Here is a 25,626-nt window from a genome sequence, read left to right on the forward strand (position 1 = left end):
GCGGGACACTGTCAAAAGCTTTACTGAAATCCAAGTACACCACGTCCAGAGACTCTCCCGAGTCTAGCTTTCCTGTCACCCAGTCAAAGAAGCTGATAAGATTGGATTGGCATGACCTGCCCCTAGTGAATCCATGTTGACAGGGATCCCTCAGATTTCCCTCATCCAATATCGTGTCCAGTTTACCTTTAAGTAAAGTTTCCATGAGTTTACACACTATTGATGTGAGACTCACTGGTCTGTAATTCGCAGCCTCTGCTCTGCAACCCTTTTTGTGCAGAGGAACAACGTTGGCTGTTTTCCAGTCCAGGGGGACTCTCCCCGTACTTAGAGAGAGATTGAAGAGCATGGCTAACGGTTCTGCCAGAACATCGCATAGCTCTCTGAGTACTCTTGGGTGCAGATTGTCCGGTCCCATGGCTTTGTTCACCTTGAGTTTTGACAGTTCTCTGTAAACATCAGCTGGTGTGAACTCAAAATTCTGAAATGGGTCTTCTATGCTTTGCTTTGCTTCCAGACGTGGCCCGTGCCCTGGTGTCTCGCATGTAAAGACTGAACAGAAGTAATCATTTAGTAGTTTGGCCTTATCGGAATCTGTTTCCACATAGTTCCCTTCTGGCGTTCTAAGGCGTACTATCCCGTTTGCGTTCTTTTTCCTGTCGCTAATGTATCTGAAGAAAGATTTGTCCCCTTTCTTAATGTTCTTCGCTAGAGTTTCTTCCATCTGAAGTTTGGCCTCCCTGACTGCTGTTTTGACCGCTGCAGACTTTGTCCTGTATTCAATGTTTGCTTCTTTTTCCCCCATGCGTTTGTATGAGAGAAATGCTCTTTTCTTCTCTTTGACAAGGTACGAGATCTCATCAGTGAACCATTGGGGTTTCTTTTTTCTTTGCTGTTTGGTTACCGATTTAATGTAGCGTTTTGTTGCCTCATGAAGGGTTGATTTCAAGCTTGACCACATAGCTTCCACATTATCAGTTACTTCTTGAACCTGGAGCGTCTGATGGACGAAATTTCCCATGCGTGTGAAGTCGGTGCCCCGGAAATTGAGTACCTTTGTTTTTGTTTGTGACCTAGGGAAGCCTTTCTTAAGGTTAAACCATACCATGTTATGGTCACTGGTGGCTAGCGTTTCTCCCACCGAGACCCCCGAGACGCTTTCCCCGTTCGTAAGTACCAGATCCAGGATGGCCTGGGCCCTAGTGGGTTCTAGTACCATTTGTTTGAGCCGTACTCCCTTCATGGACGTTAATATCCTCCTGCTATCACAAGTTGTCGCTGAGAGTGTGTTCCAGTCTACATCAGGCATGTTGAAGTCTCCTAACAGAACAACATCTCCCCGTAAGGTGATATTCTCAATGTCTTCAATTAATTCTGCATCCTTGTCCTCCGATTGTCTTGGAGGTCTGTATACCACACCAAGGTACAGGCATTTTTCTCTGCTTCTGGCCAGGTTTACCCAGATGGATTCCCCAGTATACTTGACATCTGTGATCCTGGTTGTCTTGATGTTCTCTTTGATATAGAGTGCTACCCCTCCTCCTAACTTACCCTCTCTATCTTGTCGAAGCAGGTTGTATCCTGGTATAGTTATATCCCACCCATGAGAGTCTGTGAACCATGTTTCGGATATTGCTACTACGTCTAGCTCTGCATTAACTATTTCTGTTTCTAGTTCTAGAAATTTATTCCCTAGGCTGTGTGCGTTAACATACATAGCTCTCCACTCTTTCTGTTTACTAATCTCCTGTAGTGAGCTACCCATTTGAATTAAAGTGTCACCTAGCGATTCTTTTGCAATAAGGGTACTTACCTCAGACTTAGAAGTGGAGTTTTGATTCGCCCCATCAGGATTGTTACTTACTGCTCTGGTGTAAAAATGGGTACCCACCCCCGACTTACCTAGTTTAAAGCCCTTTGAAGTAGGTGGGCTAGTCTGCGTCCGAAGACATTCTTACCTCTGTTGGTCAGGTGGAGTCCGTCTGGTCCCTGTAGTCCCTGTAGTGTCTCTCCGTGATTCAGGAATCCGAAGTTCATTTCCAGGCACCATCGTTGTAGCCACTCATTCGTCTTCAGGATACGTTCGTCCCTGTCCCTTCCTCTGCCCCTAACAGGAAGAATTGAAGAGAATACTACCTGTGCTCCTGTCTGCTTCAGCCTCCTTCCCAGAGCTCCGAAATCTCTAGCTATGTCCTCCAGGTTGTTCTTGGCAGTGTCGTTCGTCCCGACGTGGATGAGTAGCATGGGGAAGTGGTCCTGGGGCCTGAGAAGTCTATCAAGACAGGTGGTCACATCTCGTATCCTGGCTCCAGGTAGACAGCAGACCTCCCTCGACTGCATATCCGGTCTGCATATTGGTCCCTCGGTGCCCCTCAACGTGGAATCCCCAATGACTATCACTCTACGCTTCTTTTGGGGGTGTCGATCCATCGTCCCGGGAGATGGAGAAGTGTGTTGATCCTGGTCCACGTCGGTAGTCTCTTCCTGCAAGACCTGGAATCTGTTCTTCAGGCTCAGCTGTGGAGTCGATGTGGAGCTGCCCTGGTGAGAGAAAGAGTGAGAAGGTGAGGAGATTGTAAATGGGGGGGCGGGGGGGGAGTCTCCTACGTTTACCTGTGGAGGAGGTTACTAACTGCCAGGAGTCAGTGTCTCCATCCATCTCCTGAACTGCAATAGTTGGTTTCTTTGTCAGCGGCCCTGGAGTCATCATGGGTGAACCGTCACGGGCCTGCTCTGTGATTTGGGATAGTTTCTGCACTATCCCATCGATGTAGGCCTCATCCTCTCTAATGCCTCTCAGACGTTTCACCTCTTCCCTAAGGCTTCTAAGTTCCTGCATGATGTTTTCATCCCACTGACCGACCTCCTCCGTCTGTGTAGAGACCGTGATGTACTGCTGTGGGATGGCCTCGGTCTGCGTGGAGACGTCCTTTCCCGGGGCTGTGTTTTCCTCCGTCTGTGTGTAGGCCGAGTTCATCACTTCAGTGCAGGGGATGTCAACCTTGCATGTAGTTTTCACACTCCTCGTCCGCCCTGCCATAACAAAAGGGAGAGAGTAAATGAGAAAGAGTAAATGTATGAGTATAAGAGATAGTAAGAGTATGAGAGAGATTATGAGAGAAGAATAATTTTTTTTTTTTTTTTTAATACAGTTAAAGTTAGAAAATTAGGTATGCTGCTGGGATGCCTGGTCTCCTACTCAAGGCTCCTTCGCAAAGGCGCTCTCGCTAAGGCGAGCGCCTTTGCCGCTCGCCTTCGCCGCGCGCCGAACAGCTGGGCGCCGTTGGCTCCCTTCCTCTTAAATGGGAGCCTGGGCCGATGTGACCTGTGATGCGGTGGGGGTGGGCGGAGCTATCTCTTGCCGTGACCCCGGTTTGCCTGCCTGCCTCTTCCCTTCTGCGTCCCCTGCTTACCTCTCCTCCGCCTCCCCGCCTGGAAACTAACAAAAGAAAAGAAAAAGAAAGCTGAAAGAAGCTCCGCCGCAGTTCACCTCGTGTCCCGGCTCCCTTCCTCTTAAATGGGAGCCCGGGCCGATGTGACCTGTGACGCGGTGGGGGTGGGCGGAGCTATCTCTCGCCGCGACCCCGGTTTGCCTGCCTGCCTCTTCCCTTCTGCGTCCCCGGCATACCTCTCCTCCTTAGCAGTCTTTCGTGTGGTACCTTGTCAAAGGCTTTTTGGAAGTCAAGGTAAATGATGCCTATGGATTCCCCTTTATCCACCTGGCTGCTTACCCCCTCAAAGAAGTATAATAAGTTCGTGAGGCATGACCTGCCCTTGCAGAAGCCATGCTGGCTCGACTTTAGCTGCCCATTGTTTTCGATGTGTTCCCAGATGCTGTCTTTAATTAGCGCTTCCATCATCTTTCCCGGGACCGAGGTCAAGCTCACCGGCCTGTAGTTTCCTGGGTCTCCCCTTGAGCCTTTCTTGAAGATGGGCGTGACATTTGCTATTTTCCAGTCCTCCGGAATCTCTCCAGTTTTTAAGGATAGGTTGCATATTTGTCGAAGTGGCTCAGCTATTATAAGTCACAAAGAAAATACTTATTAAATATAATCATTCTTCATAAAACTATTCTAAGTCATAAATTATACAATAATATAAATTTAATAACTTTTTATGCAATTTAGAAAGCTTTAAATTAATCTTTTATAATAATACTAGTCTTATAACCCATTACATTAACGGGTGCTAGAATATATGTGTGTGTGTCTGTCTTCCAGTTGGGTTTTCAGGGTTTCCCCAATGAATATGCATCGAAAGCATAGCATGCACATAGATCTCATGCATATTCATTGGGGAAATCCTGAAAACCCAACTGGATTGCGGCCCTCAAGGAGGGACTTTGAAACCTCTGTTCTAGCTCATGCATATATTTATGTACATGCAACTGAGTGCTGATGCATTTCTTTGCACAAAATATAGTTTTGCCATGCTCTTCCATCTTAAGGCATATTTTAGTATGTACTTTTTTCACATACTATTTAGTTACTGCACCAGACACAAAATTGTTTTATGAGTGTTAAGGAACCATGTACTGAGCTTTAGCATAGAGCTTTCTACATAGACCCACAGATCTTAAAAATTTAAAATCCACTCAAGTTCCTGTGAGCATCTGTGTTTTGTAATGGAAAACTAAATTAGTGAGGAATCATTACCCAACTTTAGAGGAAAATGAGAAAACAGCTTAAAGATCCCAAATAGTAAGAGAGACTCCAATTTGGGTCAAGGAACATTTTAAGTTGAAATTTCCTAAACAAATTTAGATTGTGGAATAAGATAAAAATTTCTACAATGTAAGGGGGTAAGGCTGTGTAAGGGTACAGAGCTAGCCCTACCATCAGGTTGACCACGTGTCCACCAAGTTTGGCACTAGTGGGGCAGCCGTCAGCTCTAAAGTCTAAACAACTTAGCATGGTCAGCATGACGCCTTTGATTACCTGCATGGCTCAAGTTGGTGCCCTCCCTCCAACAGGAAGTTTGGAAAGGATGGGATGCTACCAGCATCGAACATGTGCAAGGTCCCATACCACCTATGTTGAGTTTTGTTTCCCAGGAATAGACTGGAAACTAGGAGCCTCCAACTGCGGCAAGGAGGCCAAGTTCCTGGAGGTGCTAGGGGATTGCTTCCTGGAGCAAATGGTAAAAGAGCCGACAAGAGGAGACGCCATCTTGGACTTGGTCCTAAATGATCTCACCGGACCGATAACAGAAGTAGAAGTCATGGTTCGACTGGGAACGAGTGATCACAATGTAATCAACTTTAAACTTGACATCGGGAAAGGGAAACATACCAAAACCTTAACCACCACCTTAAACTTTAAAAAGGGTAAATACGATTGCATGAGAGCCATGGTAACAAAACGACTCGAGAAGATGGTGGACAAACTTGAAACAGTAGATCAGGCATGGTGCCTATTGAAAAATACTATTGCAGAAGCACAAGATCTCTACATTCCGAGGATTTCCAAAGATCGGAGAACTAAAGGCAAAGGAGAACCGGCATGGCTTACCATACAGGTGAAGGAAGCCATAAAAGAAAAGAAGGACTCTTTCAGAAAATGGAAATGCACGAAGACAACCGAAGCCTGGAACAAACATAAAGATGAACAGAAGAAATGTCACAAGGCGGTGAGGGATGCAAAACAGGACTATGAGGAAAAAATAGCCCGGGAGGCTAAAAACTTCAAGCCCTTCTTTAGATACGTGAAAGGGAAAAAACCTGCAAAAGAGGCAGTGGGACCCCTGGACGACAAGGGAAGAAAAGGGTACATCAAGGAAGATAAACAAATCGCAGACAAACTAAATTCCTTCTTTGCGTCCGTCTTTACGAAGGAGGACACCTCAACAATACCTGAAGCGGAGAAACTGTTTACAGGAGAAATAGAGGACAGCCTCACCACAGTTGAAGTGAACTTAGATCAGATATACTACCAGATCGACAAACTTAAAAGTGACAAATCCCCTGGACCGGATGAAATTCACCCAAGAGTCTTGAAGGAATTGAAGGTTGAAATCGGAGAGTTACTGCAAAAACTTGCAAACCTGTCAATCAGAACTGGTCAAATACCAGACGACTGGAGGAAAGCGAACATCACGCCAATCTTCAAAAAAGGATCGAGAGGAGAACCGGGCAACTATAGACCTGTGAGTCTTACGTCTGTCCCCGGCAAGATGATTGAATCACTGATCAAGGATAGCATAGTTCAGCACTTGGACACACACGACTTGATGAAACCCAGTCAACATGGATTCAGGAAAGGGAAATCGTGTTTGACGAATTTACTCCAATTCTTTGAGACCGTGAACAAGCAAATTGATAGTGGAAAGCCGGTGGACATAATATACTTGGACTTCCAGAAAGCATTTGACAAAGTTCCACACGAAAGACTTCTCAGGAAACTACAAAGCCATGGCATAGAGGGAGATATACAAAGATGGATAGGCAAATGGCTGGAAAATAGGAAGCAGAGAGTGGGCATAAATGGGAAGTTCTCCGACTGGGAGAAAGTGACTAGTGGTGTACCCCAGGGCTCGGTACTTGGGCCGATTCTTTTTAATATTTATATCAATGACCTGGAAAACGGAACATCCAGTGAGATCATCAAGTTTGCAGACGACACAAAACTCTGCCGGGAAATCAGATCGCAGGAGGACAGTGAGGAACTCCAGAGCGATTTGTGTCGGTTAGAAAACTGGGCGGAGAAATGGCAGATGAAGTTCAATGTGGAGAAATGCAAGGTAATGCATTTAGGCAGTAAAAATAAGGAATACGAGTACAGAATGTCAGGTGCAACTCTGGGAAAAAGTGAACAAGAAAGGGATCTGGGTGTACTGATAGATAGGACCCTGAAGCCGTCGGCACAATGCGCGGCAGCGGCAAATAAGGCAAATAGAATGTTGGGCATGATAAAGAAAGGAATCTCGAGTAGATCGGAGAAAGTTATAATGCCGCTTTATAGGGCAATGGTCAGACCACACTTGGAATACTGCGTCCAACATTGGTCTCCCTACCTAAAGAAGGATATAAAACTGCTGGAGAGGGTGCAGAGGCGAGCAACTAAACTAGTGAAGGGTATGGAGAAACTGGAATATGAGGATCGACTTAAAACACTGGGATTGTTCTCCCTTGAGAAAAGGAGACTGAGTGGGGATATGATCGAGACCTTCAAAATACTGAAAGGAATCGACAAAATAGAGCAGAGAAGATTATTTACATTGTCCAATTTGACACGGACAAGAGGACATAAAATGAAGCTAAGGGGGGGGCAAGTTCAGGACTAATATCAGGAAGTTCTGCTTCACACAGAGAGTGGTTGACATCTGGAATACTCTCCCAGGGGAGATTATTGCAGAATCGACAGTCCTAGGCTTCAAGGGCAAACTAGATGCATATCTCCTTGAGAGAGGCATATAGAGATATGGTTGGCTATAGGGTAAGCCAGGTGTATACCTGGCAGGGCCTCCGCGTGTGCGGATCACCGGACTTGATGGACCGAAGGTCTGATCCGGAGATGGCGCTTCTTATGTTCTTATGTTCTTATGTTGTTTAGAGATGGTGTTCTGCCATGCCAGTGCTGCATCCCAAATCATGCCACGATGAAAAGGGTGAAGAAGGAGATATGCTTGATACGTGTGTGTATGTGTGTGGGGGGGGGGGCAGGTAAGGTAGTGGTTGATAGTTGAGTTTGAAGGAGAGAATAAGGAAAGGAAGAGGCTGGCGCTATCCCTGGGTGTGGGCCCATGGCTGAAAGTTCACTTAAGACAGTGTTCTTCAACCTTTTTACACCTATGGACTTGCGGAAATAAAATAATTATTTTGTGGACCGGCAAACTACTAAGACTGAAATTTTTTTTAAAAAACCATTGCCGCCCCGTCCCCGCGAGCTCGGTCCCACAAACCATCTGATCCCATCCGCACAAGCCTCAAATAGTTATGATTTTATATTGAACATATTTTATTAAAGTATAAAAAGAAACAATATTCTATACAATTGTCATTTTATAAATACAAATAATACAGGGCAAAATCAACAAAACCCCTGTCTCCCCTCCCCTTCACATATATCCCCTCTACTATCAAGAAAACTGAATAAGCCAAATTATTACAGAATGCTACACAAATATCATGTAACAGAATACCACAGTCACACATGACAGGAATGGTGTTAGGGGAGTGGAACTAGGGCGGCCTTCTGGTCTAAGACCAGCACCCTAACTGAGACTAGCCCTACCAGCGCACATTCTTGTTCAGCAGGAACTTGTCTAACTTTGTCTTGAATCCTTGGAGGGTGTTTTCCCCTATAACAGCCTCTGGAAGAGCGTTCCAGCTTTCCATCACAGAACTTCCTTACGTTTGTACGGAATCTATCCCCTTTCAACTTTAGAGAGTGCCCTCTCGTTCTCCCTGCCTTGCAGAGGGTGAACAACCTGTCCTTAGCTACTAAGTCTATTCCCTTCAGTACCTTGAATGTTTCTATCATGTCCCCTCTCAATCTCCTCTGCTCAAGGGAGAAGAGGCCCAGTTTCTCTAATCTTTCGCTGTACGGCAACTCCTCCAGCCCCTTAACCATTTTAGTCGCTCTTCTCTGGACCCTTTCGAGTAGTACCATGTCCTTCTTCATGTACGGTGACCAGTGCTGGACGCAGTACTCCAGGTGAGGGCGTACCATGGCCCGGTACAACGGCATGATAACCTTCTCTGTCTCTTCAGTCCAGCATCTGCCCCTTCCATTCACTGTCTGTCTTTCCCTGCCATCTCTCCTCCTGCCCCCCCACAATTTGGTCTGGCATCCATCATCTTCCTTCTGTTCCCCTCATGGTCTGGCATCTCTGTCCTTCCCTCCCCCCTGTGGTTTTTAGCATCTCTCTCTTATCATTTCCTCCACTCAGATCTGATATCATTCTCTGCTCTCTCTTCTCTTCTCTGGTCTTCCTTCTCTATTTTCTTCCTCCTAAATTAAATTATTTCTTCCTATTTAGTCCCGTTTCCCTCTTTTCACTGTGTCGACCCACAGCTTGTCACCCCTTTCCCTCACCCCTCCATTATCTTACTATTTTCTTCCCCCTTTATCTCCTCCTTCCATCCAGTATGTGTTCTTTCCCACTTCCATTCAGCATCTGCTCTCCCCTCTCAACTGACATCCATCTGCCTTCTGCTCTCTCTCTCTCTCTCTCTCCCTTCTTCTCACTTCCATCATCTGTCCCCTTCTCTCTCTCATCTCCTCCATTCCATCATCTGTCCCCTTCTCTCTCTCATCTCCTCCATTCCATCATCTGCCCCTTCTCTCTCTCCCCCCCCAACTTCCATCATTTGCCCCCCTTCCCCTCACCTTTGCGGGTCACTTTCTTTCCCCTGAGGGTGGCTCATGTCGGAAGGGAAGCTTTGGCCGAGCAGAACCGCTTGCAAGGAACAGTTGAACTTACTTGATTGATGTCGATGCTGGGGCCCCTTGGCCTTTGAAGGAAAAAAAAAGGTGGAAAAAAGGGACCTGCAAAGGCGAGAGGAAGGGAATCCTCCAGGACAGCTGCTCTTTGCTCTCCTTCAGTGGCCCAAGAGTCCAGACCAACAGCGGCAGCTCTGTGTACTTTTAACTTTGGCACAGAGCTGCCCCTAAGCAGTAGTTTAGCGCGGTTTCATGAGGCAGCCTCGGGGCCTTTGCTAGACTGGCCCGCTTCGATGATGCGATGTGGGCCGGCCTAGCAAAGGCCCCGAGGCTGCCTCATGAAACTGCGCTAAACTACTGCTTAGGGGCAGCTCTGTGCCAAAGTTAAAAGTACACAGAGCTGCCGCTGCTGGTCTGGAGGTGCGGAGACAAGGCAGGAGGCAAATGCGGTGGAAGGCAGGAGTCCCGGCACAGCGACTGCAACGGGAAGTTGCAAGTCAGCTGATGCCGGCCTTTCGTTGCGGCGGGGATCGAATCCTTCGCGGACCGGCAAGAACTGTGGCTTAAGAGATCAGATACCTTTAGGCTGGTCCTAGAAGGGTGGCTGCAAATGGGGTGAAAGTTGGGATAAAGAGGGCACTAAAGAAAAAAGCTTAAAAAAAAAAGTTCAATCAAAGTAGTTTGCATTTAGTATATGTGTTGTTTTAGGTTTCATTTAATACAGCTATTGCCTGGGTTCCGAAATACAGTATACCCTCCGCCGTTTCACTCGGCTTCAGCGGCCACATAAATCACCTCTCTGCCTCACTACGTGCAGGATCTGTCGCAACAGGTTTCGGGTCTCCGTCCTTTCTGTCCCGGCATTTCTCCATTTGGCAGATGCCGATCTATCTTCTCACTAACCCTGGCACTTGAAGAGATTATCATCCGACCTAACCTCAGGATGTTCTACCGCGGCGGTGCCAATTCAGTACACACTGCCTTTGAATGTTAAAAAAAACATGCTTGTTGATGTCCTCGCCATCCCAATTGCAAGCACTAAACAGCGCTAGCCTACGCCATCTGCCTCTTCACCGTCAGCCATTTTTTTCCTCCTCTTTGCTATTAATGGGGGGATGGATCACTTCCAGTCTAGTGCACGAAATCGACGATGGGAGCTGCGTCTATACATTAAGGGAGCACTGGTGCGCGAGTGTGAAAACATCACCTTTTGGTGCGCGCGAGTGTTCTTACAGGGAACGACGGCGGCGGCGACGGCAAGCTTACAGGAAGGGAGGGAGAGAGTACTGTAGGGCCATCAAATAAGTATGAAGCTGTGTGATTTTGTTTGTATGGCAAGACTCTCGAGCATGCGCACTCCTACCTGAGGGTCCCTTAAGCGCACGGAAAACGGGAGCACGCAGGTGGGAGTGCGCATGCGCAGTTTAGGGCTTTATTATATTAGATACCTAAACACTCATTTATATCCCATTTAATTCACCCTATAATCAATATATTTTATTAATATGAGTATACCTTCTTAATATCTTTTAATTTTTATATTAAAGACTTTTACATTTAAGATTAGAAATCAATAATAGAATCAAATTCCTTTTTGGTCCAATTATCAACTTATATTATAACTTATTCATTCATTAATAAATTCATTAATAAATATCTATAATTTGTCCTCTTTTTACTTATGTTTAATTAAATCTTTCATAAAATTTTATCATCAATCTTCTTTTACACCAGCTTACATAATTTAAAACTCAGAACATATTTAATTTATTGAATTAGTGTAAGACTTAAGCTTACCATCTATCTTTCGGGGAATATATTATATTACCTGTAAAATAAATTTTTTAACTAAATTAATTTCTTAAATTAAATAAATTAATTTTAATAATGAGAATCCATTACAATCCCATAAGTATCACTAAGCATATTTAGAACCATTTAGAATCTATTTCTTATGTTACAATTAATATATGAAACATAAATAGATAAATAAACCTGGAATAACTTTTACCCATATAATCCCTTCCTTTAAAAATTCGCCTTTATGGAACTATTAGCATCTTCCCCTTTCTAAATTCTAAAATTGAATCATTTGTATTTATCTAAAGTATAGATATAACCAAAAGTAATATAATATCTTATTATTGGCATGTTGTGCAAACTCTTGGCATAATTTGTCATTTCCCTCTTATCTTCGTTGCTCCTTCTGTATTTCCAACTCGCGTTCCTTAATGATTTTTTGTAGGTTTCTCTAGGATTCTTCCAATACCTCAATTGTTAACCAAGTGTATGGATTTGAAGTCACAATGTAATTTTTGATCTGTCGGTTCATCTCTTTCAGCTGGTTGAAATCTGCCTTAGCAGAACTGAGTGAGTTGCGAAAGGCATCATATGCTTCACGAAGTGCTTTAATTTCCTCCTATGAATTACAGCGCGTTGGGTCTGTTAGATCTTCTTCTGCATTCTCAAATCAACTGTTAAATGCTGATGTCTCTTTGGCAAATGCTAGGAATAAATCCTCAACCTTTTTGAAGTACTCCTGGGCTTCTAACAGTTTCTTTTTCCTGGTAGCGGATTTGGCCAACAGCTGATTTCAGCGTTTCATCAGGGCGGCATGGCGAGCCTCAATGGTCTTGGATTCCACATGTTTAGCTGCCAGAAACTGGTCTTTCAGAGCAATGATAGCCCAAAGTCAAAATCTTTAATTCCAGTATTGAAGTTCTGTTGTTTATTGGTTTCCTTCAGCTTCTGACTCTTCTCTGTAGATTTCTGTATCAGGAACTTCCATTGGTCTGCCATATCTTCCATGCATACCTTTACTGCATTCTCACTCCTGCACAGGTATCTCGAACCATAAGTGAGTTCCCCATGTCAATGACTCCACGGATATATTCAACATTGGCTTGAAGCTCAACCTCAAAATTATATAAGCCATCTTAAAATTATATTTTTCCAAGGCAACATTCCGATGTTGAACAGTGTTCCGATCCAGATAACGTATACAAGAGTGAAAACAGCACAACATAGAAATCTCCAAATTATATGATGGGATGACAGATTAATTCTTCAACTGGCCTCTTCAATATAACTAAGAATTAAAAGTAGAAAAATTTAAAAACTCCATTACAAGAACTGTAACGCAAGTGGGTAATTATTAGATAGAGAGGCATATTATCAATATACTTCCTGCATCCATAACAGATACAAAAAGATATAACCGCAGCACTAGAGTTGCTTTTGTTCCAACTTAGAATGTTTATTCTTAGTTTGATGAATTCCTTGCAGGGACCGTTGAATCACACTATTTAAATTAAATCTGTAAACATTCTATTCCATTTTCCTTTAGGCACCTATGAAGACAATATTTTATCTTTAATTTTCACACTCTAACTCATGCATAAGAGATTTCATTTATATACTATCATCCAAAAAAATAAAGATATATATAATAGTATAATTAAAATCCATTTTCCCCTTTCTTTCTCATTGAGAGGAATTATGTAGACATTGGCTGTTCCTGCTGCTGTATAAAACTTTGTAACTTCTCTGGATTGTCAAAAGTGATTGTTTTATTGTCAAAAGTTATCTTCATAAGAGCAGGATATATTAATCCATATTTATCCCCATCTCTCTCAGCTGGGGGTCTAAGATCCAAAAAACTTTTTCTTTTGTTTGCCGTGTTTCTGGCAAAGTCGGGTACTAAATGTATACGGGCGTCTTGATATTTCAAATTTTTATTTTGCTTTGCTAGTTGAAAGATCTCTATGACCTGTTGATGTCTTAATAACTTAAAAATTAATGGCCAAGGACCCTTTTGCTTATCTGATCTCTTCACAGGAATCCTGTGTGCTCTCTCGACTTCTAAAGGGAACTTTGACTTTATCGGCAGTATTTTCTAGGAAGTAGATTGCATTTCCTTTCTCCGCCCCTTCCGGTAGCTCTAAAAGTCTTAAATTACTCCTCTCTCGGTTTGAGCAGTCCTCCAGCTCACAGGTGAGTAACTCAATTTTCCTCCGATCTGTTTTATTATGAAGTAATTCTGTTTCCACTATATCTATACTTTTTTCCATATTGTTTGACTTCATTTCTAACATTTCCATTTTCTTGTTCAGGGTGAAAACTTCCTCTGTCAAATTGTTAACTTTCTTGGCAGTGCCCGACACAATCTCTTTAATCTCTTTCAGTTCCTTCATAACCTAATTATCGCCATATATTTCATGCGACTTATAAAACTTTCAAAATCTGCTGATATGGAGCTCACTCACTACCCAACCTTCTTCATGCGCGACCAAGCCATGCCCCGCTTTGTGTTTTTTTTAAATTTTATTGTTGGTAGATCATTTTGACTTAATCATTATAAAAGTAGCTCACAAGCCCAAAAAGTGTGGGCACCTCTGGCCTAGAAGGTTTGATTAGGCGGTATAAAAAATTTCAAATAAACTTGCCCACCAGGGTACCAAGCAATAGCTTGCTTACACACCGACACTAGAAGTGGAGGTGTAGCCGCCATCCTCAAGTCCAGCTTCAGTCCAAGACTGATGGACACTAGAGTGCCTCACCTTCTTGGTCGGTCACAACAGTGATCTAACATTCACCTTGATATACAGAATACCGCATTCTCCAATGGCTATCTTAGATGACCTGCTATCTATCCTTAGCAAACTGTTCATCACATACAACCGAGTCATCATTTTTGGAGACTTTAACTTCGCAAGTTACCCAACTGAGACCGGATCCCCAGCAGACTTCATCACTTCACTATCATATCTAGACTTCCCATAAATAGTCCCCTTGCCGATTCACTCTGTGGGCCATATCCTAGACCTAGAGGGGCATAATCGAAAGGGATGTCTAAGTCCGTTTTCGTCTAAGTCGCAAGTCAATCAAAGTGAAAAACAGCCTAGGACACATTTTTGAAAAATACATCCAAAATTTTTTTTCTTTCGAAAATCATCTAATTATATGTCCTGCAGATCTGATCGTCCAAGTCGCTAAATCGTCCATCTTTATACCACATTTTCGTCTAACTTTTCAATCGAATCAAAAATGCCTAGAACAAGCCCTGTTGGACGTGGGAGGGGTCTACAAAGTGATGGACTGAACACCCAGACATGGTACCTAAATAGTGGGGTACCTTACAGGGCACTGCTGTGAACTTCACAAAAAGGGTGCCATGTCTTCTCCTCACTACAGCTCCCTTATAGGTCACGGTGAGCCCCCCAAACCACCTCCAGAATCCTCTAGACCCACTTATATACCACCCCAATAGCCCTTATGGCTGCAGGAGCCACTTATATGCCAGTACAAAAGGGTTTTGGGGGTGTATAGGGGAGTGCACATGTTTCATTATCAATGCAGGGATTACAGGGACTTATTGGCATGGGTCCTCCTCTGCATGAGTCCCTAACCCACCCTCAAGACAGCTTAAGCCGCCTCTGTGCTGGACGACTAGGCTTTCCTATGCCAGGCTGCCAGGTGATGTTGGTCTGGAGGCTGAATTTTAAAGGTGTGATTAATATTTTTATGGGGGGGGAGGTCGGTGATCACTGGGGTAGTGTGTGGGGATCTGTTTTATGTGTTTGCAGTGCTTATCTGGTGACTTTAAGTGGGTTTTTCTGACTTATGGTCGTCCAAATGCCGACTTAGGCTGGTTTTTGGCCCTTAGATCTATGAATCAGAACTTACTGACAGTACCCTCAATCAAGGACCTATACTATACTAGAAATTCCATTTTTTCTGTAATCGCACCCTCGCTCTGGAATGCAATGCCACTATATCTCCGCAGTGAAAATTCCCTAAATAAATTTAAAACAAATCTTAAAACATTTCTTTTTAAAGATGCCTATCAACAGGGGGGGGAAAGCTTTTAAGAAGTGACATCCCCATCTCCCTCTTGTTACTTCCTACCCCTCTACCCCTCCTTTTTATTTACATATTGTAATTAAAACTTCCCTATCCCCTAGCACCTTTCGTTTCTGACAAGTCTTAATCTGTCTTAGTCCTAGTTTTACCCCCCTTTTATTTTATTTTAACTAAATCTTAAATTTTATTAAATTTTTCTAATTTTTAATATTGTAAACCGTCCAGATACATGTGATGGTCGGTATATCAAGACATAAATAAACTTGAAACTTGACCACACAAGCAATTTAAAATACTGTTTCCATCCTCTTAAGGAGTACGTCCGAAGAGGATGTTTAACTCCACTTATGAGTTCCTTCCTAGGACCATATATCTGGAATAGTCTACCTGCCTATCTGCAGGAAAAGATTAAAAACATATCTCTTCCCCTGGTTCTCAACTCTTCCCAGCCCTCTTCATCCCACAAACTGCCATCCCTTAAACTAACCTAGCAATATTAAACTCACCTATCAATAACATTATACCACAAATGTAATCCATCTTGCTGTAAGCTGCAATGATATCCTGCTGAAAATTGCAGGATATAAGAAGCTGTATTGTATTCAAGAAGGTCCAATATAACAGCATTCAGAGAACACAAGAGAAACACCAAGGACTGTTATTTACCATCATAAAAGAGATAAGCGCACAGAAATCCTGTTTCTACCTGTTCAATCGCTGCTTGGCTGGCCCGGACCTTCTCTCCGATATCAGAATTCACATCAAGGGTAAGCTTGCAGGTGCACCGTGATGATCTCACAATGAGGTCAGCATTTTGCAGCTGCACACCTCCATTTGCAATGAAGTAGAAGCCATGCTAAGGTCTGCATCTGTTTTTTCTCTTTTTAAGTTTTTGCAAATGAAGTTATGTATGCAATCTACATATTTTTTTTCATGTGCTTTCTTTGCTTTTAAGAATGAGCTGATTGGAGCACTGTTTAGTCAGAAAAAAGTGTAGCTTTTTAGCAAGAAACATAAAGCTGTGATTTTCATGTGCTATGCTTCAGTTAAATGGATCTTTTCCTCTAATTAGCAAATAGCATTGCTGTTTGTCCATAAAAATAGAAGGTTTTGCATGCAATATATCTGCTTTGATGTGCCATGTTTATGTGGTGCCTTATTAAATGTATTAATAAAGCAAAAATAAAAGCCCAGAGATCTATTTAGCAGATCGCAGTAAGGACGTCTAAACTGTGCCAAAGTTCTGTCCATAGAACTCAGGTCTATCTGAAGCCCAAACTATGCTGAAAAGTAGACCTGGTTTTCATTTGCCTACAATGTAGGCATGATATGGATGCCCTAGGTCGCTCAGCATTATGCAAATGAATCAAAGGATGCCCACTTTGAAACCATCTCCCATTCCACGCCCACGCCTATTCCTTTAGATGTGAGTTTTCCCAATGGGCGTCCATGAAATTGTGGAGGTGCATACAAAGTGACGTCCACATTCTTTGGACGTCCAAGTTCCAGTTATCACTCTTTAAGACCCTGAAATGACTCATTAACCACTTTGTTTGGATGCCTAAGTCCCGCTCAGCATTGGGCACCTTTCTAGAATTAGGGCCTTAGTGTCTGCACCGGGTTTCATGGATGACATCACCCACATGTGAGAATATATCTCTGCTGTCCTCGGAGAATGCCTGTCACAGGTAAATAATTTTGCTTTATCAGAAAAAGTAAGTATATTATAAATATCCAAATTAGCTTATAATTGACATTAATTTTGTAAAGAAATGATATCTTGTTTGTTTTAAAATTACCTTAAATAACATTTCTCTTTCTTTCCCTTTTACCAGGAGAGTTGTTGAGTCAGCCCAGACCAGAAGGTGTGGCCGAGATCATGTGCCCCAAGAATGGTAGTGAACGAGTGAATGTGGCCTTGGTGTACCCACCCACCCCAACTGTAATCAGTCCTTGTTCCAAGTAAGCTCTGAAGAACACCAACACCTCCCTCTTCCTTCCACCTCTTTGCGCACCAACACAAAAACAGCCACCAAAAGAAAAACCTGGGAAAAGTAATCATCAAGCTGCCAAGGCACTGCTCTAATTTTTTGCGACATAGCATCATCAGATTTTATAAGCAAAGGTAAAAAAAAAATCAGTATAACTTTTTTTAATGTTTCAGTGAAAAGGAATGACTAATCTAGTTTTAAATGCAGATATATTAGAGAGCATACAATAGCAAAGCCATCCACACTCTATGCAAAATGTTCACCAGTTGTGATGTCTTATACTATAGTAAGTAGTAAGCAACTTCAGAAAAATATGCTAATGTTTTTAGCAGCTACCTAGTGGGGAACAGTATTTTTCCTGTCATCAGCAGAAGACGAATCCAAACGAATGGGTTGTGGCCATCCACAAGAAGGCAGAGATAGAGAACACTGATCTATGATATAAGGATGGTACACTCCCCGTCTACCCAGTATTCTCTGTCTCCAGCAGGCAGATGAATGGATATCTCTTATGCTCCTGGCTTTGTTTTGATGATGGCCTTGCTACTGTCTCAGAATACTAATTCAGAGAGCTGGGAGTCTGGATTTGGGGTCCTTGGTATTGGGGTACACCTGGTGATGCCAGGTCATGTCTCACCCCCCCTGTCCAGAATTCCTTAAGAGTAGCTGGCTCCCTCCCTCCTCAAATTGAAAAGGGCAAAGATTTAACAAGAAGGCTTAGTTTTCCTTCTATAGAGAACAACAAAGTTTAAAATAAATAAATAATATCAGCAAAACCCTGGGATAGGGCGGCAAGGGCTCTTCAGCTTAGAGAAGAGACTGTTCAGGGGTGGTATGATAAAGGTCTATAAAATACTGTGTGGAGTCCAGAAATACTAGGACTAGGGAGCATGCGATGAACTTACTAAGTAGTAGATTTAAAAAAGCTGGCGAAAATATTTCTTCACACAACGTGTAATTAAATTCTGGATTTCATTGCTGGAGAATGTGGTGAAATCAGTAAGCTTAGCAGGGTTTAAAAAAGGTTTGGATACTTTTCTAAAATAGAAGTCCATAGGGCATTATTGAAATGGCTTAAAGGGAAATCCACTGCTTTTTTCTAGGATAAGCAGCATAAAATCTGTTTTACTAGCTAGGTACTTGGAACCTGGGTTGGCCACTGTTGGAAACAGGATACTGGGCTTGATGGACCTTTAATCTGTCCTAGTATGACAATTCATATGTTCAAGCCCGAGACAGAGATTCAAGAGCGCCAGGTGCCCCCAAGGGTCTGGATCCCATCCCAATTCTGCCCCTAAAAAGCAGTGACACTGATCATAATTACTCTGGAGTGAAGAAGCAGTCTACTTTAGCAGCTTACGCAAAGGCCTGGGAGTGTTTCTAGAGCTGGTGCGGTCAGACACATGCAAACCCAAACCAAGGCCTCATTCCATTGTTGTTAGCTTTTCTTCAGGAAGATCTTGCAAAAGTCCTTGCAGTGGGTCACTCAAAGTTCAGATTGCGGGTCTCTTCTGCTTCAGGGAACAATCAAATAAACAAACATTGGCTTCACATCCAAATGTGTCCAGATTTTTAAAGGGAGCTTTACACCTTCGCTCGCCAGTGTGCCAGTCTTTTCCTACATGGAACCTTAACTTGGTCCTAATAGAGCTCTGGAAGAGGCATTTCTGGACTTGACGGTTGAAATTGTGTTTTTAGTAGCAGTGGCCTCAGCCAGAAGGGTGTCTGAGTTAGAGGCTCTGTCTACAGGGAGCTTTTTCTCAGAATCTCAGACGTTGGTGTTTTGCTAAGAACAGTTCCTTTTTACCGAAAGTAATTTCAAGTTTTCATGAAAACCACGAAGTGCATCTACCAGTCTTTTTGCCCTCTGGAGCAAGGAAGAAAGAAAAGGTTCTGACATCCCTGGATGTTCTGAGAATTTTCCTTTGGTACTTGGAAGTAACAAATGCGTTTCGACTTTCCAATCATCTCTTCATACTCCTGGGGACTGCACGAAAAGGTAGGCTGGTGTCAAAAGGTGACCATTTCCAGATGGATTCAAATGGTGATTTCTTCAGCTTATATCGGACAGAAAACAATCTCTTGTGGCCTTGAAAGCACACTCCACAAGGGACATGCATCATCCTGGGTGGAGGCGAGATCACTCTCACCTGAAGAAATTTGTAGGGTGGCCACGTGGTCCGGCCTTCATAATTTAACTAAATTTTATAGGGTAGATGTCACAGCCAGAATGGATTCAGAATTTGGCTCTGCTGTACTGGTAGCAGGCATACATAAGAACATAAGAATTGCCAACTCCGGATCAGACCTTAGGTCCATCAAATCCGGCGATCCGCACATGCGAAGGCCCCGTCAGGTGTACCCTGGCATAGATTTAGTCCCCATATCACTCTATGCCACTCGTAAGGAGATGTGCATCTAGTTTACCCTTAAATCCTAGAATGGTGGATTCCGTAATTACCTTCTCTGTGAGAGCATTCCAGGTGTCCACCATTCGCTGCATGAAACAGAACTTCCTGATATTTGTCCTGGACTTGTCCCCCTTCAGCTTTAGTCCATGCCCTCTTGTCTGTGTCACATTGGACATTGTAAATAACTGTTTTTCCTGCTCTATTTTGTCGATTCCTTTCAGTATTTTGAAAGTCTCGAACAGATCCCCTCGCAGTCTCCTCTTCCCTGTCCTATCCAAAAATCCAGGGACTGTTCTGGTACATCCTGTTGATTAAGACAAATGTTCCAAGTTTCCAAGTTTATTTAAATTTGATAAATCGCTTATTACATACTAAGCGAGTAACATTAAAATATAAGATAGATCTAGAGTTCATTATACAACTTTAAAAGGGGTTAAAAACAAACTGACAAAACAAACAGACTCAGATACATAAGGGAAAGGAAAGGAATAGAAGACAGTTACAATATTGATATTTTTCATAATTGGGAAGAAAAGAAAAACCAAATAAGGGAAAAAACATATGGAATGGGATTAAGATTGTTAAAAATGAATTATTTAAACATTAAATGCATCTCTAAATAGAAAAGTTTTTAAATTATTTTTGAATCTGCTGAGATCTTTAACTTCTCTTATATATAAAGGCAAGGCGTTCCAGGTTAAAGGGGCCATTACAGAATATATATCGTGACGTCTGGTTCCAATAATTTTCAAAGAAGGAACCATTAGCAGTTCCTGAGATGTAGATCGGAGTGAACGTGTCGTATTGTAAGGGATGAGTAACCGATCTATAAATTGAGGTTCGTTGGTGGATAGCGTTTTAAATACTGAAAGCAAAATTTTATAGGTTATTCGTTGGTTAATGGGAAGCCAATGTGAGTCAATCAGAAAAGGAGTTACATGATCAAATTTTTTTCCATTATGAATGATTTTAACTGCAGTATTTTGGATTATTTGTAAACGTTTCTTTTCCTTTTGAGTAATGTTTAACAATAGCGAGTTACAATAATCAAGCTTAGCGATCACAAGTGAGTGTATTAAAATGTTTAAGGATGTTCTTACTATACTGTAAGAGAAGATTAGGTACTTACCTTGATAATCTTCTTTCTAGTGGATAGGAACATCAGTTTTGACATCTGCCCTGTTAGTCGGTTAGCCTGCTTTCTGTCTCAGACATGCCTTTATCCCAGGACAAGCAGGCAGCATATTCTCATTGAAGGGGGACGTCACCGACGGAGCCCCAGAACGGACACTTTAAAAGTGCATTGCCACTTTAAGAATTTAGAAAGTTCGTGATAGTCCGCACCGCACATGCGCAAGTGCCTTCCCGCCCAACGTAGGGGTGCGGTCCCTCAATTTCTTAGTTTCTGCAGAGCTAAGAAGTCGCTTGTCAACGGTCGTTGATATTTTTTCGCTGCCTTTCTGCTCACGCAGGTTTTTTTCTGACTTTTGTCAGCTTTCATTTTATTTTTATTTTCCGTTTAGTTTAAAGTTAAAAAAAAAAAAAATATATATATATTTTTTTTTTACTTTTCCTCTTTCGCAGTCACGGCTCGGCAGGTCCTGTTCCACGCCTCAAGCGACTTTTGATTTTGCTGAGGCTATTTTTCCATCCATGTCCCATCCACAATCAGGTTTTAAAAAGTGCGAATGGTGTGCTCGCCCTGTTTCTCTTACTGACCCGCATCGCTGGTGTTTCCAGTGTTTGGGGCCAGACCATAGGGCTGATTCGTGCACCCGTTGCTCTTCCCTTCAAAAGAGGACCCTCAAGAATCATCAAATTCAACAGCGTTTGCTTTTCAGGTCCGGTAAGGTGGGAGATACAGCACCAGTCCTGGCGTCGGAATCCACACCGAAGTTGACATCATATCACGCGATGTCGCTGCAATCCACCTTGGTGTTGCAGCCAGTGGGTAAGCCGGCTAAGAAGCCTTCCCCCACCCCTTCAGGCCCTCAGGTCACTTCAGCAGTGAGCCAAGTCCTGCAGACCTCGAGGCGCTCTAAGAAACACTCGGCTCCGATTGAGGTGAGTACCTCGTCATCGGTCTCCTCATCTCCAGAGTGCAGAGCGACACCGAAGGTACTGGCGAAAAAGCCAGTGGTACCGGTGCAGACTCTTACGCAGCAAATACAAGAAGTGCTGCGAGTCGAGCTAAGGGAGCAGTTGCAAATCTTATTCCCTGTCATGACGACACCGGCTCCTCCGGTGCCAGTCCGTTCTGAGCCTTTGCTCTTGGCATCAACCCTTGCGGCACTGGTTCGGTCTGAACTTTTGATGCCGGCACCGACCCTTGCAGCACCGGTGCAGTCTGAACCTTTATTGTCGGCATCGACTCTTGCGGAACTGGTGTCTACTGCCTGGGCACCAGAATGAAAGTCTTCGGTGCCGGTGGGCTTGATTCAAGGTTCAATGTCGGATGCAGCTCAACATCGTTCTTCTTCACACACATCTCCCGAGACGATGTCGGTCAAATCGGGAAAATCCTTGAAGAAGATGAAACATGTTGAGCCATTGACACCCGTTCTCGACGTCGTCTTCCACCGACACTGACTCTTCCACCGACACCAACTCTGATCTCTGGGAAGAGTCTGAAGAGCCTATTTTGACTGATGATGAGGCCTCTTCTAATGAAGATCCTTCTTCTCAAGAGCCTGTTCAAAAACCAGAGCAGATATCTTTCTCCTTATTTTTGAGGGAAATGTCAGAGACTCTTTCTATCCCTCTGGAGGCTGATTCAAAGAAATCTAAAGCATTTTTAGATGCATTAAATTATGAGCATCCATCTAAGGAGTTTCTTAAGCTCCCCCTTCATGATATTCTAAGGGAGACTTTTTATAAAAATCTTGAAACTCCTTTGACTGTTCCTGGGCTCCTCGTAAACTTGATTCCCTTTATAGGGTGGTTTCAATTCCGGGCTTTGACAAGCCTCAGCTCCCTCATGAGTCTCTCCTGGTGGAGTCCACTCTTAAAAAATCTTCAGGGGCCATTGTTAACACTTCTGTTCCTCCTGGCAGAGAAGGAAAGACAATGGACCGATTTGGGAAGCGTTTATTTCAAAATGCCATGCTTGCCAATCGGTCCGGCAATTATGCTTTCCATTTTTCTTTTTATCTTAAACACTTAGTCAAGCAAGTACCTACTGTAATGTAATGAAATATTTACCTGAACGTAAAGTACCTATTTTACAACAGTACATTTCTAGTTTGCTGCAACTGAGAAAGTTTTTAGTATGTTCTATTTATGACACTTTTGAGCTCACATCTAGAGCTTGTCACAAACCCTCTGCAGCGGCGGGCTGTCGTGTGACAAACACAAGGATTCTGGCGTATCCCCTCTAACCAGGGGTACCTTCAGGACTTTTCAGGTGGCTCTAGGCGACCGCCTAGACCTATGAGAGACAAGGCAAGCAAAGAGTTTCCAAATATCACCAGTGAAACCAAGTTCTTCAAATAGGAATATGATGTTTATTCTGACCCAGAGGTCAAAAAGATGCAGCATAAAACAAAAATCACTTTGCATTTCATTCAAAAATAAAGTCAATTGTAAAATAAAGATATCACAAAACAGCAATCTCCTGTAGTTGATTATTCCTGAGGTCATGTGCTCTGACTCAGGATTGCTTTACACTGGTGTTCACTCATAATTCAAACTTTTTCTCAGCATTAATATCAAAGGCATGTAACAGCAGATTTCAGCAGCCAAATAAAGTTTGAAATAAACCTTTGCTGTAAATCCAAATCAAACCAAAACTCTTTAGGCAATATAGCTCTTGCAAACAGATCAGCTTTTCCCTCAGCTCCCTCGTGCAGGCAAAACACACAGCTGAGAGAGATAAGCTAATTAGCTCCTCAGGAACGGGAGTCACAGCAGGATTTCCAAAGTTCAAAACCACAAACTTAAATATTCTCTCTTGAGCTTCTTGTTCCCAAACTTGACTTTAAATCACTTCCATAGTTTAGGATTCCGGTAAGTATTATTCTTAAACTCAAAAATACTCATAAAGCCCAAACATATCTCACATTCTTCAGGCTTGGTTTGCAGAGAAGGAAAGCACAGGCAAAAAGGAAGAAAAAACACCAAACCACTAATTGTTTCCCAGTTACTCACTTCCTTCATTCAGTGTCCATACATTCTGTCTGGCTCTCTAGCATAGGGTCAGCTACTTGTACCTCCATGCCTTCCACACAATCTGGACTCTGGAAGTTTGAAGTGGGGAGGATTTCTTCCAAATCCTGCATGGGCCAATCTGGCACGGTTGTCTCTGCTGCTCTGCTCCACAGCTCCTCACCTGCCTTGGGCTGTGGGAGTGACTCGCTCCTCCTCCTGCTGCTTGTCTCAGCCTGCTTTTAAACAGCTCAGAGCCAATCCCCTTCAGCCTGTAGCGGGGGATGGGCTTTGGCTCTAAAGCAGCTTTTCTCTGCCTGGGTTTATCTAATGCAGCTATATCCCTTGTGGCTTCTCTAGCTGCCCTAAAGCCTGGAGGCTGCTGTTGCCAGTCTGCCTGCCTCTGCTCCAGATCACTACTGCTCTGATCATAGGGGCAAGGGAGGTCAGCCTCAAGTTGAGCGCCAGAATCAACCTGATCAGCTCTTCTGCACCCGATCCTATTAGGGACCAAACTAGTGCTGGTGCTGGGTTTGTCACATTCCCCCACCCTTAAAGGATGACCCTCACTTGTACCCTGAGGAGTCCCTATATTCTCAGGAATACGTGACAACCTAAATAAATTCAATGGCGTTTCCTATTTTTGTTTCTTTTGTCAGAAGGGCTCGGACTAGGGTTCGTATCACAGAAGTCATCAGGCCACTGTAACACTGGGACTTTGTTTGACTCACAATCATCTAAGCCCCTTGTGCACTCCAACCCCTCCAGACTGAATACCCTGTGGGCTAAGGCCGCTACGGCCTCTGATATTTCTTTCATACCACCCTCCTTTGTCTGTTCCAGTTGAGCCTGTAAGTCACCCAACACCTCTTCCACTCTGTTTAACTGGGATTTATTCTGGCCTAACTGGGTTTCAAAGGTTTGACTTTGCTTTACCCATTTACTTGTTTCACCCTCCTTGTCTTTCCATTTTCCTGCCAAACCTTCCATAAGCTTTTTTAACTCGCTCTGCTGCTGCTGATTTCCTGCGACTTGCTCTCCCACCTGAGAAAGTTGCTAGGTCAAGTCCGCTAGAGCTTTATTAAAGGACTTTATATTTTGTTGATTTTGCTCTTCAAGTTCCTGTTTTATTTCTTTACCAAGAGCCTCTTTATCTTTTGTCAGGGCTCTTATCTGTTCTTGTAATTTCTCCATATCCTTTCTCCATTCGGCCCCTTCATTGTGTTCCCCCTTGTGTGAGTCTCCTGGAACCGGGAAGGTTGCCGGAGTAGGAGTATCAGAACTCTGTATTTGGATGTTTTCTGTCACCTTACTTCTCACTTGTGGAGGTATATTATCCTGATCACTCAATCCTCCGTGATTACTAGGTTGTGTGTTCCCTGATGACCCAAAGCCTTTCATACCCCTCTTAGTCTCAGGGAAGTGAACCCATCTCTCCAGTCTTGCTGCCCATATACGTTCACACACCATCTGGGCAATGCAATCCCCAGGCTGTACCTGGAATGGTACAGACCCGTGATTCACCAATAGGACCGCTACATTACCCCGAAAATCAGGGTCAATAACTCCTGCTGCTACATCTACCGAATCCTTCCATGCTAAACCTGAGCGGGGTGCAATCCTTAAATATGAGCCTAGTGGAGGAGACAACTGTAAATCAGTATTAACAAGGGCTCTTCCATTGGTGGGAATCAGTTGTTCCTGTGCAGCATAAAGATCGTACCCTGCAGCCTTCCCATATGCTCATGTAGGGGCCTTTGCTTTTTCAGATAAGGGTACCCATCTGATTGTGGGCTGCCATTCTTTTCCCCCATTTCTAACCCGCCAGTCCCCTGC

The 25,626-nt window shown here is 43.4% G+C and overlaps 1 protein-coding gene across 4 annotated transcripts in view; it reads left to right on the top strand.

Annotated features, from left to right (window-relative positions):
- MFHAS1 (malignant fibrous histiocytoma amplified sequence 1) overlaps positions 1 to 25,626 on the top strand; it is a 118,008-nt gene that overhangs the window by 77,907 nt on the left and 14,475 nt on the right. For 2 of the 4 annotated variants that reach the window (XR_004536598.1, XR_004536595.1), the window contains exon 2: positions 17,081 to 17,370. Coding sequence is in view for 2 of the 4 variants with exons in the window: in XM_033916067.1 (XP_033771958.1) it covers positions 17,081 to 17,207 (127 nt within the window). In the remaining 2 variants the exon portion in view is untranslated. The remainder of the gene's footprint in view (positions 1 to 17,080; positions 17,371 to 25,626) is intronic. The other 2 variants (XM_033916067.1, XM_033916058.1) reach the window with 1 other exon arrangement.

This window comes from Geotrypetes seraphini, chromosome 1 (genome assembly GCF_902459505.1).
Source record: "Geotrypetes seraphini chromosome 1, aGeoSer1.1, whole genome shotgun sequence".
Classification (NCBI taxonomy): Eukaryota; Metazoa; Chordata; class Amphibia; order Gymnophiona; family Dermophiidae; genus Geotrypetes; species Geotrypetes seraphini.